The sequence below is a fragment of the Spea bombifrons genome, chromosome 1 (genome assembly GCF_027358695.1).
Source record: "Spea bombifrons isolate aSpeBom1 chromosome 1, aSpeBom1.2.pri, whole genome shotgun sequence".
Classification (NCBI taxonomy): domain Eukaryota; kingdom Metazoa; phylum Chordata; class Amphibia; order Anura; family Pelobatidae; genus Spea; species Spea bombifrons.
The window spans coordinates 10,923,955-10,938,834 of NC_071087.1; the positions used below are offsets into that span (position 1 = coordinate 10,923,955).

The 14,880-nt window shown below is 43.3% G+C and overlaps 1 protein-coding gene across 1 annotated transcript; it reads left to right on the forward strand.

Moving 5' to 3' along the window:
- The first annotated feature begins 458 nt into the window (after nt 1–458).
- Nucleotides 459–12,913, forward strand: TACC3 (transforming acidic coiled-coil containing protein 3). Its single transcript, XM_053458181.1, has 16 exons — nt 459–570; nt 2,650–2,812; nt 3,014–3,156; nt 3,900–5,003; nt 5,953–6,034; nt 6,490–6,706; nt 8,117–8,187; nt 8,349–8,470; nt 8,552–8,660; nt 8,966–9,106; nt 9,461–9,537; nt 9,809–9,852; nt 11,059–11,219; nt 11,299–11,405; nt 11,634–11,754; nt 12,743–12,913. The coding sequence occupies exons 2-16, from the start codon at nt 2,651–2,653 to the stop codon at nt 12,806–12,808; spliced, it is 2,727 nt and encodes a 908-aa protein (XP_053314156.1). The 5' UTR covers nt 459–570; nt 2,650; the 3' UTR covers nt 12,809–12,913.
- Nucleotides 12,914–14,880: the final 1,967 nt, after the last annotated feature.

The following is a 14,880-nucleotide window of genomic DNA, read 5'->3' on the forward strand; positions in this document are numbered from 1 at the left end:
GACATCCAGCGCAACGGATGCCGGGAGTTGTAGTTTTCTCACAAATGTCAATCCTGACGCGACCCGGCAAGCAAAAACCCCACCGGTATTAATAAATATAAACCGGAATGTTTCCTCTTCTTGGACCATCCATTCTTTGCTGTGGTAACGAGGCCACTCTTAAACTTCGCTCCAAAATCGCTTTTAGTACTCTTTATGGTTTTAAGTTAAAATAATGCAATTTACGTTAATACAAAGGCATCCCTGTTGATTTAGCCCGCACCTACGTCTATATAATCGATTTAAACTTTATTTACTTGTATCATTCAAAAGGCACGCGCCGCACTCGCTCCCGAGCTGGCAGCGCCGTCAAACGTCATGCCGCCGAGCGCGCGCTTGCCTGTCAGTCGCGCTGTCTGATTGGCCCGTTCGTATCCGCTTTTTGACGTAAAGGAGTTTCGGCTCCTGCGATTGGAGGGATTTTGCCAACAGTCTAACTTCAAATAGTAGGAGCTGAGAGCAGTCCTTGTGGAAGACAACAGCGGAGAATTCCAGTGTTGTAGGCGGTGTGTTGGATCGCCTATCATACAGGTAACCGGACAGCCCGTCGGTGGAATGGTTGTTGGTATTTACCGCCTCGTTGTACTGTGCAAAGAGCGAGTTTGGCGGCTGGCTTTTACTAGCGTTTGCTGTGCACTTTATTAACGCGTGTGGCCTGCGTTGCGAGCGGAGTGTGGCGCCCCGCCTCAGGATTTGTTTATAGGAGATAGCCGGCTGGGCTCTTCTGCTTTTAACACAGTTTGGGCACTTTAATTCCGCTCCGCAAACCTCTAGCAGTGTGAGAAGCGATAATATGCGGTGTCGTATTGAAGCCTGTGCATGATGAGAGTTGCAGTCGGGCTACTGCTTTCCGGTATTTCCAGACTTGCCGTTCTGTGGCAGAGCGGGGTAATTGTCCCTCTCTTTCCAGTTGCATTGATTCTTTCGCTTAATAATGCGGTTGGCATGTACAGCGCGCGCAATGATAAAAGCTCTGCGGGTGTGCATCGGCTGCAAGATGCCACAATGTAACGCTCTACGTTTAGATGTAATGTAGAGAAGCTGTACTGAGAGGGTGGCAGATAAGTGGAACGGCATCCCAGAAGAAGTGGTAGAGGTTAATATAGTTAGAGGATTTAAACATGCATGGGTCAGGGATATTGTTATCCTGATGAGGCCAAGCACCATGGTCTCGTCATGGAGACTAGGATGAGGTGAATGTCTCATCTCCTGTGATTGTATACCGAGCTTATCCTGGGAGAATACGCCGGCCCTAGCAGTATGAATGGTGACTTGTCTGAATACATGGATAGTTATAAAGTCCCTCTGTGTCACTCATCACCGGGGCGTTTCTTCACCTCCAAGTGTTGCTAAGGTGGTGACTGACACCCCCCCTCCAGCTTTTTAACCGTTTGGTGACCATTCCAGTGTGTGATTTGATGCCAGGTGGTGGAAATATTATGGATCTGCTGGCTAGACATTATATATTATATATATTATACAGTAAATGTATACTCCATGCCCATCATCTTCCTGCCTTTCCAGCACGTCAGGCAGCTGTTGACTTGACATGCGCTGGTTTGTTTTGCAAGTGATGTTTTGAATGGGAATTACGTCTCTGTTAGAATATAAATTAATGTCTGCACTTCCTTTAGTGCTGAATCCCGATCTCCCAAATACATTTCCATCGTAAGGACTTTAAAGTTGTTCTCTGTGACTTGAGCTTCCCCCATGGATACGGGAAATACCAGCCTCTCTCATCTCTTCTTCTGCTGTTTAAGTGAGATTTGTTGCCCTGACAACGCAGTTGACGTTTCATTTAAAGGGACGCTCCAGTCATCTTCTCAATGATAATGTATATGATGGGAAGACCCATTAAATTGACGTGGTGTTCCCCTTATGCGCTTTTGCCCCTTTCCGTGTCACCCGGCAGGCTCAGCAGAGGTTGCATCCCTGTTGTTGATGAAGTCTGTGCTTTTTGTCAGTCTGTAACTGTCTGAAGTGGATCTCCGTGTTGCGATTCGTTTCTGATCCTGAAGTTTATGTAGCGGAGCTGCTGAGCCAGTCTGCTTCCATCAGGGGTTTATGTTATGTGTATGCGGCTGTGCGGAATATGTTATACGCAGACTGTTACTGATGTGTGCTGATCGGTGTCTGTGGCAGGCGTAGGTCCCTGTACTTACCTTTAGGGAGAAGCTGCGACTCCCCTCCGCTGTGTTCTGACGATTCCTCGACACTGATTGGCTTTCCACCCATGGAGGGGAGGTTCGAGGGGGCACCATAGAAATGCATGAATGCATTAAAGTGTGTGTGTGATGGCTGGAGTGTCCTATTAACAAAAAAAAGTCTCCTTAACCCTTTCAGTGCTGGCACATGGGACACAGTCCTCTCTGAGGCTGTCGTGTTGTGCTCAGACTAAAACTTGACATTCTGCGGTGTGGTTGCCTTGCTATTCACTAACGTGTATAACTGTGTAAGAATGGGTTGTTGCCCCTGTTTACATCGTGAAATTGAGCCACCTCTGTATGTGGAAATGCTGTTTGACTATAATACGAAAGTGCGGATACGCAACGCGTGAGAGCTTTTGGGTCTCGCACAACTTTTGTTTGTGTTTTAATCCGTTTCCTTTAGAATGAGTCTGGAGGCTTTAAATGACGAAAACGTAATCTACGATCTGGCTGCCGAGTCTCGTGACTTCCTGTTCTCTCCCACCCAGCCCACCGGGAGACCTTCTATCCTCCGTCCTTCGCAGAAAGAGAACTTACTCGTGAAAGATGCCATTAAAAGCAACAAGGTAATGCCTTTCCTTTAATCGGGACTAAAAATTCACTTAAACGTTTGCGCTACTGTAGTCGGCGTGGCTCTTAAATGCACAGAGCTGGCTCCTAAATTTTGAAGTGCTTTTTACCTGGTGTTGCTTTGTTTGCTCGTGTGACTTCGCAAGCGTGGGGGTTTGTACACGTATGTGCTGACCTCACTCCCTCTACTCTGTTAGGTCACTTTTCAGACCCCAATGAGGGATCCGCAGACGCGCAAGATCGTGACTCCCTGCGTTGCGATGAAACCGGGGAACCTTACACTGGAGGAATGTACCCAAGCGCTGGAGCAGCTCCATCTCTCCATGTGCGACACCAGCTGGCAAGTATCCACATGACCATAACATAAAAGTGCTGCCGTTTGTCTGTCTGGACACTATAATGTCATTTTTTATTATTATTTTATCATTTCATGTTATTTCTTATGTTGTGAGTCTCTCGTCGCTCGATTGAATTGTTCATGTTTTTGGCTCATTGAGCCCTTACCAGGGGATGATTTACTTATTCGAGGCAGCGTGAACGCCCTGTGCCGCCTGTGTGGTCTGTGGGTAACTTGGCCTCGCCGTGGTGTTTAGGGCTGGCTGGAAAAACTGAGCTTTCCAGGGAAATGCTGCAATGTCAGTGCTCGGTAATAGTGTTAAGAAATACGCACAAAGATTTAAAAGGTATTTTCCGGGACATCTGTGTTGCTAGCGCTGGGAAGGAAGCTGTATGTGGCAGGATGGCTCCCAAATTAGCACATCCAGTGGGTTTGAGCGCACGAGGGGGTGGTATGAATCCTGAACACTTTCCTTACACATCCTCACTTAAAGTACTCGCTCCTCGGAGGTATTTTAAGGGGTCCCAGCTGGTCTTGAAATGTATTCCGGTTATTATTCGGAGCATGACTTTCTGTTACTGTAGATTTCAGCTTATGTGACACTAGCCCTGTTCTATAAGTCATATGTGAGCTTCTCATCTGGTGGTGTCATGCTTGTGTTCAAACTATTCCTTTTGCTTTCTAATGCCGATTACGAGTGTGTGTATCTGTCATATACTTAAAAATTATATCTTGTTTTTAAACAGCCTACAGCCTGAAGAACTGGGAAACCCAAGTATGGATTGCACTAATGGTCAGCCATCCTCAATAACGGATGACATACCTATTAAAGGTGCTGGCGCTTATAACATAGATTTTGACAAGCTGGAGGACATGAACCCGTTTCAGAGCACTAACAAGATGCAGAACTCGCCTATAAAATCCGAATGCGGTGCTGTGACAGACGTGCCGTGTATTACTGAATCCTCTGCTCTGTTGGAAGATACTGTGCCTGATGCGGCTGCCAGCCACGCATGTACCTCTGATGCACTTGTGAGTATTCCCCCGGAGCACCTGGACTCTCCTATAGTTATAGTCCGTTCAGGGAACGACAGCTTGAATACATCCGTGAAAGCTACCTCTCTAGAAGACACCATTCCATTCACCGAGGCATCTGATGAAACTCCCACCTCTATATCAAATGATGAAGCTACTAAGGAGATCATTGAGACCTTGGACAAGGATGTATGTCTGGTCCAAGACGACATGGCTCTAAAGTCCACCGATGAGATGAATACCGATTCTACAACCAACGAATCTCAAAATCCTCCAACTGTTCCCAAAGCCTCCTACAAGTTTGACCCAGACCAAGTTGATCCATTTAATACTGGGGGTTCTAAACTGCAAAACTCACCAGTAAAACCTCCCCCCAATGACACCGATGGGGATAAAGCTGGACCTGTGAAGCTGGAGTTTAATTTTGGTGACTGCGAGCCTCCTAGAAAACCACCTCCTAAGAAGCTTGGCAAGCGACCTCTTCTGAAATCTGCTGCCAAGAAACCCGCTGCAAAGCAAGAAACTGCTGATGAAAAACCAAAAGAGAAAGTGGCTGAGCAACCACCTGAAGAGGAGGTCATTGTTCCAAAAGCATCTTATAACTTTGACTGGGATAAGTTTGATGATCCCAGTTTTAACCCTTTTGGATGTGGAGGTGCCAAAATATCTAGCTCCCCTAAGATCCAGAAGGCTGAAGATGAGAAACCTGCCAAGAAGCAGAGTCCTCTCACCGTAGAATCCACCGCTGCCATTGAGGTGGAAAGCAGCAACCAAGTAACTGATGAAATCACTGTAAATGCAGTCAATGAAAAGGCGTAAGTACAAGTGTCACGTTCTAGTCTCCTATTTTCATTAATACTCTCTCAAAATCGGGGAGCCTGTTTAAAATGCCTTATTATCCCTTAAACTCGGCACTTTCTGGTGTTGCTGGGAATTGGATTCTATGACATCTTGCTTCAAGCTTATTGAAGTCTGATTTTTGGTGCTACTTGGCTACATTATGATGACGGTTCAACGTGATTTAAGGAACGGTCTAGCCTACAGAAAGCAGGCCGCGTCAGTAGGGCTTAGTTAGTAGGTCAGCTTCCTGCACTCGTTGGCCCTCCCGTTAAGAGCCAATGGAAGTAACAGCAGCCAACAGCATGTGATGAGGTGTACGTGTCAAACATACAGGTGACAACCATAAACATCCCCTATTTACATGTCGCCTAAATAACTCTTTGCTCAGGCCTCTTTAACCCCTATCATTCTGGTGGGCACACCAAACATCTTCGTGTTAGTTTTCTACTGTGAAAACCTAACCATGTTTCTGATATCATAACTGTGAAGATGCCAGCTGCTGCGTCCCCTCTGTGCAACCCAGGGCCTGATCCCAGTAAGATTTTATGGTACCCTGGCTGGGATATCTGGCAGCTGTTTGAAGAACTTTGCTTGAATGCTCTTCATCTTCCACTCCTCTTTGCCAGAATTCCAGATAACATTTATGGCTGGATCTGGCAGAAGAGCGTTTTCTGGTATAGATGCAAGATGCCTTGTTAACCCTACCTATACCCTGAATATAGGTGTTTTGTGTGATGTTACCCATTCAGTTGCATGTTTCTATGATCTGCAGAGGGGTGCACGTCCCTTCTGTAATATGTGATCCCTGCTGACTTATAGCTATATGTTTGATGCATTGTAAATTACATCATGCTTTGTTTTACTAAAGTTGATGAAATGCTTTAAGTCTTGTGTTGTCTGTCCATCTTGTATTTAAAATTACAGGACCGTTCTGGATCATCCAGCCGTTGGCGTTGACTCCATGGTTTCTACTAATGAGCTTACAGAGATCACAAGTGAAATGAAAGTAAGAAAGCTTGGTTACGTGGTGTACGTTGCTCCTTGTGCAGTCCACATACGGTGCTGAACGCTGCTGGAGCAAGTCCAGCGACTGTTCTTCTGCTGCCTAAACCTGTATGAAAATTGCCACGTGTGACACTTTGCAGTGTTGGATGACTAAACCTGGTGCCAAAACACAACAATGTCTGGTTTTAATGTACAGTGAAACAGACATGATGAAAAACTTTTATAAACCAAATGTGGTTGAGTAAGTAGAACCACGGCTCTGTGGCATGGCCCTACTTTGGCACTGGAAATCATCCATCTTTACCAGGAGCTCTGATTTCGCTTTTAGAATGTGCTTCTTGGAGTATCGCTGCCTAAACAGTTGGGAATTCAATGTAACTATATAAACTGGTTATTGCATATCTGCTCACTTTTTGTTTTGTGCCCCCCCCCATACAAACTTCTCTGCATCTTCAGGTGGACGATACTGTAACAAATCCAATAAGCGATGACAAGGCTGATCTAATCTGCGATGAAAAATTGGCTCAGAGTGAATTGGCTTTAGCGGCGACCTCCGGCGACGGGGCTTCGGAGTTCAGCAGAGACACCGGATTACTGGACGCAGAATTCCAGCCTAGCTCGCAAGCGGATTTTATGATGGCGGGAGAGATGGACTTTAAACCTGCCACAGAGTGTAAGACTTGACTGTGTGTGTGATGTCATTGGCAAAGTATACGGTAGGATCTTTTTTTTATTTAAAAGGCTCCTCTAACCATTCATCCACCCAAGCTGTCTCCACCATGACTGGATACATCTTTGTGTTCTTTGAGTGGATACATCTTGTAGCTTTCACCCCTTTTTAAAAAGCAATTACATTTCTATGCTGTCATAAAAAATCTCAATGCTAAAGGCTTTATTCTTTCCCTTAAACAGCCATGCTGTAAAAGTCTTTTTATTGTGTGGAAGTCTAGATTTTATTGCAGAACTTCTCTCGGTTCGTCAGACTATTGCCTGCTCAGGGGTCTTTGAATTCTTAAATATTTTTTCACAAATTTTGGATGGCGGTAAAACAGACAAGCCGTCCAGCAGAAGAGCGTTTTTGTTTCTGCACCGGACGTAAAACCTACAAATGAAGTTTCTTTCTCCCTACAAATAAGCTCTAAGGCTTTGCTTAGTCTGTATCTGTGTCTTACGGTTGGGATGTTTTGTGTGCCCTCCATTACCATATTTACACAACAGAAGTTAAATAGGCTATCGACAAAATATGGGTGCGAGAATCCAGAAACAGACCCCCCCCCCCCTTAGTCCAGTGAGCATTAGCACATACAAAAACAAAAATGCATATGCGGAGTACCATAGAGGTTCGGCTATAACGCCAAGTTCCAGAAGGGCAGTAGCGGAGGAGGATCCAGGTCCCCTTCAGCGCTGCAGAGCATACTCCTATCGTCTGTGCGATATGCTCAGACAACCTCCGCTACTGCCCTTCACTTCTGCTGGGGCTTCTATGAAGGCGTACCGGCGTCGCATGACCTTACAGTGCTCAGTCATAGAAGCTCTAGCGAAAGTGCCGCCAGTAGCGGAGTATATGCAGAGTTGCATATAGGGGGATATATGGCTTATTAGGGGGGGGGGTATAAGGTATATCTGTGGGTGGAGTGTATCTGGGGGGCAGAGTGGCAAATAAAAACGCATAGTTTTTAATATGAAAATAGTTTACATATGAATTAATATTTACTAATAAGTTTTTAGGTAGTAAAACCTAGTTTGAGAAAGTGTTTGGGTTCTTCTAAAATATCGCTTTTAATATGTCGGTAAATTAAGGCAATTAGGGAAATGCCATTGTGATGGGTTAATGTAAATGTTTTTGTTTTGTTTTTCACACCTAGTTTGTTCATTACGTTATTTTGAATAAACAATTTGCATATGTTTTTTTTTAATCAGATTTAAACGGCCAATTAATCAATTATGAAAATAATTGTTAGTTGCAGCCCTAGACTCATCAGACCTTTCTTGCCCTCCCCTTAAATCTCACTTTTTGTACATATTAAATTATTGGTGCTGATCATTTATGTATTCCCCCCCCCCCATTTCTTTTCTATTTTAGTTTTTCCTACTGCCGAAGGACTTAATCCGACAATAGAAGTTGATTATCTTGAAAACTTTGGCTCTTCTCAGGTAGATTTTCCTTTGTTTACCATCATTATGTAAAGCGTCTCCTCCATTGTTGGCCGCTTGTGAAAGCCCTGTTGTGTCCGCTTGAATTATTTAAATATCCCCGGTCCGTTAAGATCTTCCTCTGCCGTATGGACCCTGCTTTCAGTTCGCTTTTGTTTCAGTTCAAGGAGTCGGCTCTCAGAAAACAGTCCCTGTACCTGAAATTTGACCCTCTGTTAAGGGAATCTCCAAAGAAGACCCTTCCGGCAGATGCCGAGCCTCAAAACGTACCCATGAAAAGCAGGTAGGTGCCGTGCGGCCGCTAGCAAATGGACTGTAATTCTAGCTATATATAATATATATTAATAATTTGTGTCCCCTCCAGTTCAGAGCTTTTTGGCGTGGTGTCCGATGCAGCATACCCTATTATTCCGTGTCTTGAAACTGAAGAGAAACCCAAAGGGCTGGATCTCCTAGGAACGTTTACCGTGTCCGTGAGTATCAGGCGTTCTTCTGTTTGCGTAAATGAGCCGTGATCCACCCCCCGGAGATTGCTTGGCTACTATCTTCGCCTGCTGGTTATCTGTAAGAAAGCTGCGTATGTACCGTATAGCCCTTAGTCCTCCGTTTGGACCTGTTGTGTCTACTGATGCCCTTTCTGCTTTCAAGACGGTAGCAAGCTGTCTATTCTAGTTTGGTTACCAAGGCAGCCAAGCAATGTTTAGAAATGCATTTTCCTCCTTGGTGTGCTGCGTGTTTGCCGGTTGTAAATGGATTGTTTACTCTCTCTCTACTATAGGACCCTTTGAGATCAGATCCTCCGACGGGTCTATCCCCTTCAGATCCTTATAACTTAATCTCTGATGTGGGTTCCATTGTTGAAGTTCTGAAATACAGCCAAAAGGATATGGATGCAGCTATAGAAAAGGTACACTTAGAGGTAAGTGGAACGATTCCTTTTATAATTTTATGTTTGATTCGGCGGGCAAACTTTTAACCATACCCAGTGGTTGGCATGCGTACCCCAAAACCTCCTCCAGAAACACTGGTTCTTGGGCGCAAGCTCCAAAAACCTGCCTACCCCGAGCCATCGCCGGCTCTCACTGGAGATGTCTGGCCAAACACTTCTCCTGCAGGGCATTTGGTGGAAGGGACTTGGCCGTCATTCTGCAGAATCCCCTCGTTTATTTGCCGTGACACGGTGTGAGTGTAACAGTGCAGCAGAAGTATCGTATGCATGAAGTGTGTGGCATTTCAGTAGAACAACCCAACTGTTTTCTTTTCCCATGTTTAGGTTCAAGATAAGGAGCTGGAGGTTAATGAATGGAAACATAAACATGAGAAACTCTACCTGGAGTATGTGGAGATGGGGTGAGGTTTGCACTATAGTCATGTCAAGCAGAAATAGTACAGTTTGGGATATCTCCCTGCTGCGAAGGATTTTGGGCCCCGTCATAGAAACTGATGGTTCCCTTTTTATGAAATCTCTCAACCCGATTCTGAAATGTCGCTGAGCAGAGAAACCTGCTGCGCTGCTATATATTAAAAAATATATATATATGATATTCCATCTCAAGAGAATAAGTATATAAATTTGCACTAACAAGTGTGTTTTGCTTTTTCTTTCTTTTCTCCTCAATAGGAAAATAGTTTCAGAATTTGAAAGCACAATCACACAGCTGCTGGGTAAGCTTTTTGTGTGCCCTCTCCCGGTTTCCAATATATTCTCCTTCCCACCTGTTAACGAGCGCATGAAATAAACGATCGTCCGGTGATATGGTGTGTGTGTGCGCCTGTCCCGTGGCATCTGACCATCCCAAACCTATGCTGTTAATGACTTGTAACGGGGACCAGGGTGACCTCTCTGTTCCTGGCCGCCGTCGCCTTTAATCAGGTAGCCCAGGGCTTTAAGAACTGACAAAGTGTGTGGGGGGCATAAGGCATTTCTGGAGGCGGTGTGCTTACCTTAATGTTGCTCTGCCTCCAGGAATGCCTTTTAACCCTCTATATGCCACACTGCCCCATAATATGCCTTTTAACCCCCTAAATGCCATAGTGGCATATAAGGGTATAAGGCATTTCGGAAGGCAGTGTGGGACATAGGGGGTCAAAAGGCATATCATGGGGCACAGTGGCATTTAGAGGGTTAAAAGGCATTTCTGAGCCACAGTGGTAAGCCTGGGGGCAGATGCGCATAACTGGGGGGGGCAGGTTGGAAAATAAAAGGAAATAAAAACAAAATATCTTTCTCAATCATAGCTTTTATTAAAAAATTTTTTTACATGAATCAACATTTACTGGTAAAACTTTTTTCCTATAGGGTCGTCTTATATTCAGGCTTTTTCTTTTTTTCCTAAATTAATCAGATTTTGGGGGTCATCTTATAATCGAGCAAATACGGTATATACGCAGCATGACCACTAGCCCTCTGTGTAATTAGTTACTCTGCAGAGATGTACACAGGCAGCTTGATTAACCCCCTAGGGCCTGTGGCAGCCCAATGCAATGCTACAATCAAATGGGGAATTTTCCAGCAATACTTTTCCCGTGTGGGCAGCGTTCGCTTAATCACTTCATCTACTCAACGACATGAACCAACTGCCTGTCGCCAACCATACACCCTGTCCTTTATCATGTAGGTAGGACACGAAAGCTGCAGTTTAACCTTCCTGGTATCTTTACCTTCTGAAGCGGCAGGAACAGGGATCTTCTTCTAATGGATAGCTTTGTCCTCTTATAATGCAGATTGAATTCAGGGAGTGGAAACTGCAACTCTCCTGCCAACTCCCTTTCCTGTATGCCTGACCACCCCGTGTGAATGTAAATCTGCCCCTACCTGATATCATTGAACGCAATTTATTGATGTTGGGTTTTTCTTTTGTTATCCCGTAGAGGATTCCCAGAGGCAAAAAGAATTGTCAAAACTAGAACTACATAAAGTCCTGGAAGAAAAACAGCAAGTCCAGATAGACCTAAATTCTATGGAAAAGTCTTTTTCTGAACTATTCAAAAGATTTGAGAAGCAGAAAGATGTGCTGGAAGGGTACAGAAAGGTGAGGCTTTTTTTCTTTTTTTTTTTTTTACACTTTAGTAAATCTGTCATGTATATGTAATATATAATCTCTCATATAGAATGAAGAGGCGCTGAAGAAATGTGTTGAGGATTATCTTGCAAGGATTAAGAAGGAAGAACAGCGTTATCAAGCTCTGAAAGCACATGCAGAGGAAAAACTAAATAGGTAAAGTGTGTGTGTGTGTGTATGTATGTATATATGTGTGTGTGTGTGTATATATATATATATATATATATATATATATATATATATATATATATATATATATATATATATATATAAATATATTTTTGTGCCACTATTTTCTTGTCATTTCAGTCCCCAATAGACTATAAATGTGCATTTTTTCCTTTTTTTTTTCCTTCTTGGTTTCTCCTTTTTGTGTATATACAGAGCCAATGAAGAAATTGCTTCAGTGCGAAATAAAGTAAAGAATGAAACTGCCGTTCTACACGCCACCCTGCGCAAAGAACAGATGAAAATTCAATCGCTGGAGCGTGCCCTTGAACAGAAGGTACAATTCATGTAAAGCATAACTCTTCCATGCGTCGGCACTAAACACTGTTTGCTTAGTTCTTGGGCAACTTGTAATTTTTTTCTTTAATTCTACATATCAACCTCGATGCAAGACCTTACACTGTGCAATCCAGACACTTTAAGAGCCAAGAAAAACTGCCCCTTAAACTAATCTGGGACCCTTAATAACCTAAATAACTGGAGAGGCGCAGAACCCAGAGCATTTTATTTTATCCCATGGTTACTCCCAGGTCATGTGATGTGTATTAACTTAACATGAGGTGAGCAGCAGAGCTGACCATTAACTGTTTGTAATTGCCAAGCCTAGTAAAGTTAGAATCACCACCAGATGGCGCTATACTCCATTAAACTGAAGAGCTTCTCCTAAAAGCAGGCTCGGCTCCTTGTTGGAGAAGCTCATTAGTGTACCTTTTTAGCTAGCACTCCGCCTCTTTAATACACCTACTGTTTTCAGTGGATTGGCCAAAAATTGAGTTACAGAACAAAGCTTTAAAGTTGAGTGTGCCAATTCCTATGATTCCTATTTATTATTTTTTTTTTTTTTGCTAACCAATTCACTTCAATAAAAACTTTCATATTGCCATGACTACCTATCTCAAACTGTATCCAGAGTCCTACGTCATGCAGAGATAGATTAATGTTCACAGGAACGCATCACGTGTTGCAATCTCACTCTTTGTATGTGCTAGAGGTCCAAGCCTAGTCCTCTTCCCCACAGGGACATCTGACCTGTTAATACTCAGGTCAGATGTTAAATCAGACAGATTACCTCCAAAATTTACAGTGCCTTATGTATAATTCACCTAAGACAAAAACACTGGCACTGTAAGACTTGAAATGTTGCACACTTTATTTCCACAGTGCTTACATGTTGTAGCAAAATGACAAAATAAGACATGTGTTTTCTTCCCCCTAAATAATGTCTCCTAGAGCTGTATAACATTAGACTCTTTCTTCCACCCCAGTGTAAAGAAAATGATGAATTGACAAAAATATGCGATGACCTGATTTTGAAGATGGAGAAGATCTAGCCTGCCAGCACAAGTTTCACTTTGTATATTAGTTTTTATTGTCTTTTTTCCTTCTTTGTTTGTCTTATTATATGTGTTAAAACTAATAAATAGTACTATAATTTATTGTGAATTCTTTCTTTACCACAATGTTAAAATATTAGCTGCTGAGGCACTAGACGCGTTCTTGAGTGGTGACGGATTCATATCGGATCATCACAATCGGTGTAATAGTTTAGTAGACTAATAACCAGAGCACAATAATGTAACTGTATGATGATGTCATATTTCTCCTACACCCTCTACTGAATCCAAGAAGCATTAGTATGTAAACTTCTCTCGCCTTGCTGGGGGTTCCTGCTGTCCCCCTTCTTTTGTGCCATCTTTGCTTTTTATTTGTACCAAAGCAGAGAGCTCCACATTTTTGTTTGCAGACGGTAGAGACATCGAGAGAGGGCAAGTGACAATGAATTTAGATTCTGAATGGAAAAAACTTCTGTGTTTTGCCCTTAATTAAATTTTGTTGTTTAACAAGTGCACCAAGAATTAGAAATTTAGCAAACTTTTTTTTTTTTGGTTTATTTAAGTCTAGTATCTCTGTGTGCTGATGACCTGCAGTATCCCCTTTGCTAAGTGTTGAGCAACTGTGGGTCTCTCTGAAACTCCAAATTAATCTGGACAAGTGGAAATATACTTAATATCTTACTTCTGAGGTCAGAGATGGACCCGATACAAGGAGTTTTGCTGTACGGTTGGTTTGCTAGCAGTATAAAGCTCTTGGGTGTCTGGCTCACTTGAGGTCTCTCCAGGTTGGATTATGACTCTTATTGGCCCGGCTCACCACGTTGCTGGATGACATTGCAGTATCCATTGATTGAAACCTCGATAAAGGTCTGGATGACTTGAGTGAGGGATGTTTTATATGTTCTTCTTCCATTCGCTGCTGCTCTTTGTCAAATAGACCAAATTCCCAGGAGGAGGCTGCGACCAGGCTTTTTTGGAGGTTCTGCAATGGATAAAAAATCTAAGATTAAAGAAAACCCCTGAGCTGACTGTGCTATCACGCCCTAGGGCAGTGAGCGGGGTCATTTGTGGGGAGAGGGGGGAGGAGGTTAGTATTGGAGCAATGCTTGTTCCATACTCTTCCAACCCACCCCCCCTCATGTTTCAGGGCTCTGTTTGCTCTCACCTGCTCTCTGGCTTTGAGGACCTCATGTGATAAAACAATCTACACCTTTTTGAGGCTGCGGGGCATCCTTTATTAAAATTCTTCAAGACCCATTCTTCCTTTTGGAGGGTATCGCACCACCACTACAGTGCCCCGTAACGTCTCTTTATGTGACCATGCTGATCACCTGCTTTCCAGAACTGGCTTGCCCAGCGTTTTCAGTTGTGTGAAGAACTTGAACCAAGCAGGGGCACCACTCCCTGTGCCTTCGGGCAGCCATTGGAACTCGCTCCTAGCCTCACATTTCCTAAACGGTAAATAGTCATGTTTGTGCCAAAGTCTGGGCCTGCCATCTGAATGCAGCAGCTGCAGTCGAGACTCGTCAGCCCTGTTTCTGCAGCTAGCTTCATCCATGGTGCAACACTTCTTGCCCCTTATTGGGTGGCATTCCATATCACGTTCTGTCAGATTCTCCCCTTGTTTATTCTACACTATTCTACACTTAACACTAAAACTTGTTCACAGGAATTTACTATATCTCCTAATACCCCATAACCATTTCAGAAAGAAACCATCTGCTCTTCTATTCTCCTCACCAAGGTAGTTCCATAACTTGTTATAAAACCCCCTCAAACTCTTAATAGAATGAGCTTCAAGGTCAATGGTCTTTCCTTTGTTCCTACTTTTGTTTATTTTGTTAATGATTTCTGAACCAATATTAGTGCTCTAAAAATAAAATGTAGTATTTTATAAAATATGAAAAATCTACAAATGAACATATATTCATACATACAAGCATGTCAAAGGCTTTAATACTTAAGTGTTTTAGGAAAATTGTACTTGTTGTACCCCCATTTTCCATTAGATGGCACTTCTGCACCATGTGTAAAACCCATTGTCTAATCTTTACTCTTCTCGGAGTTCT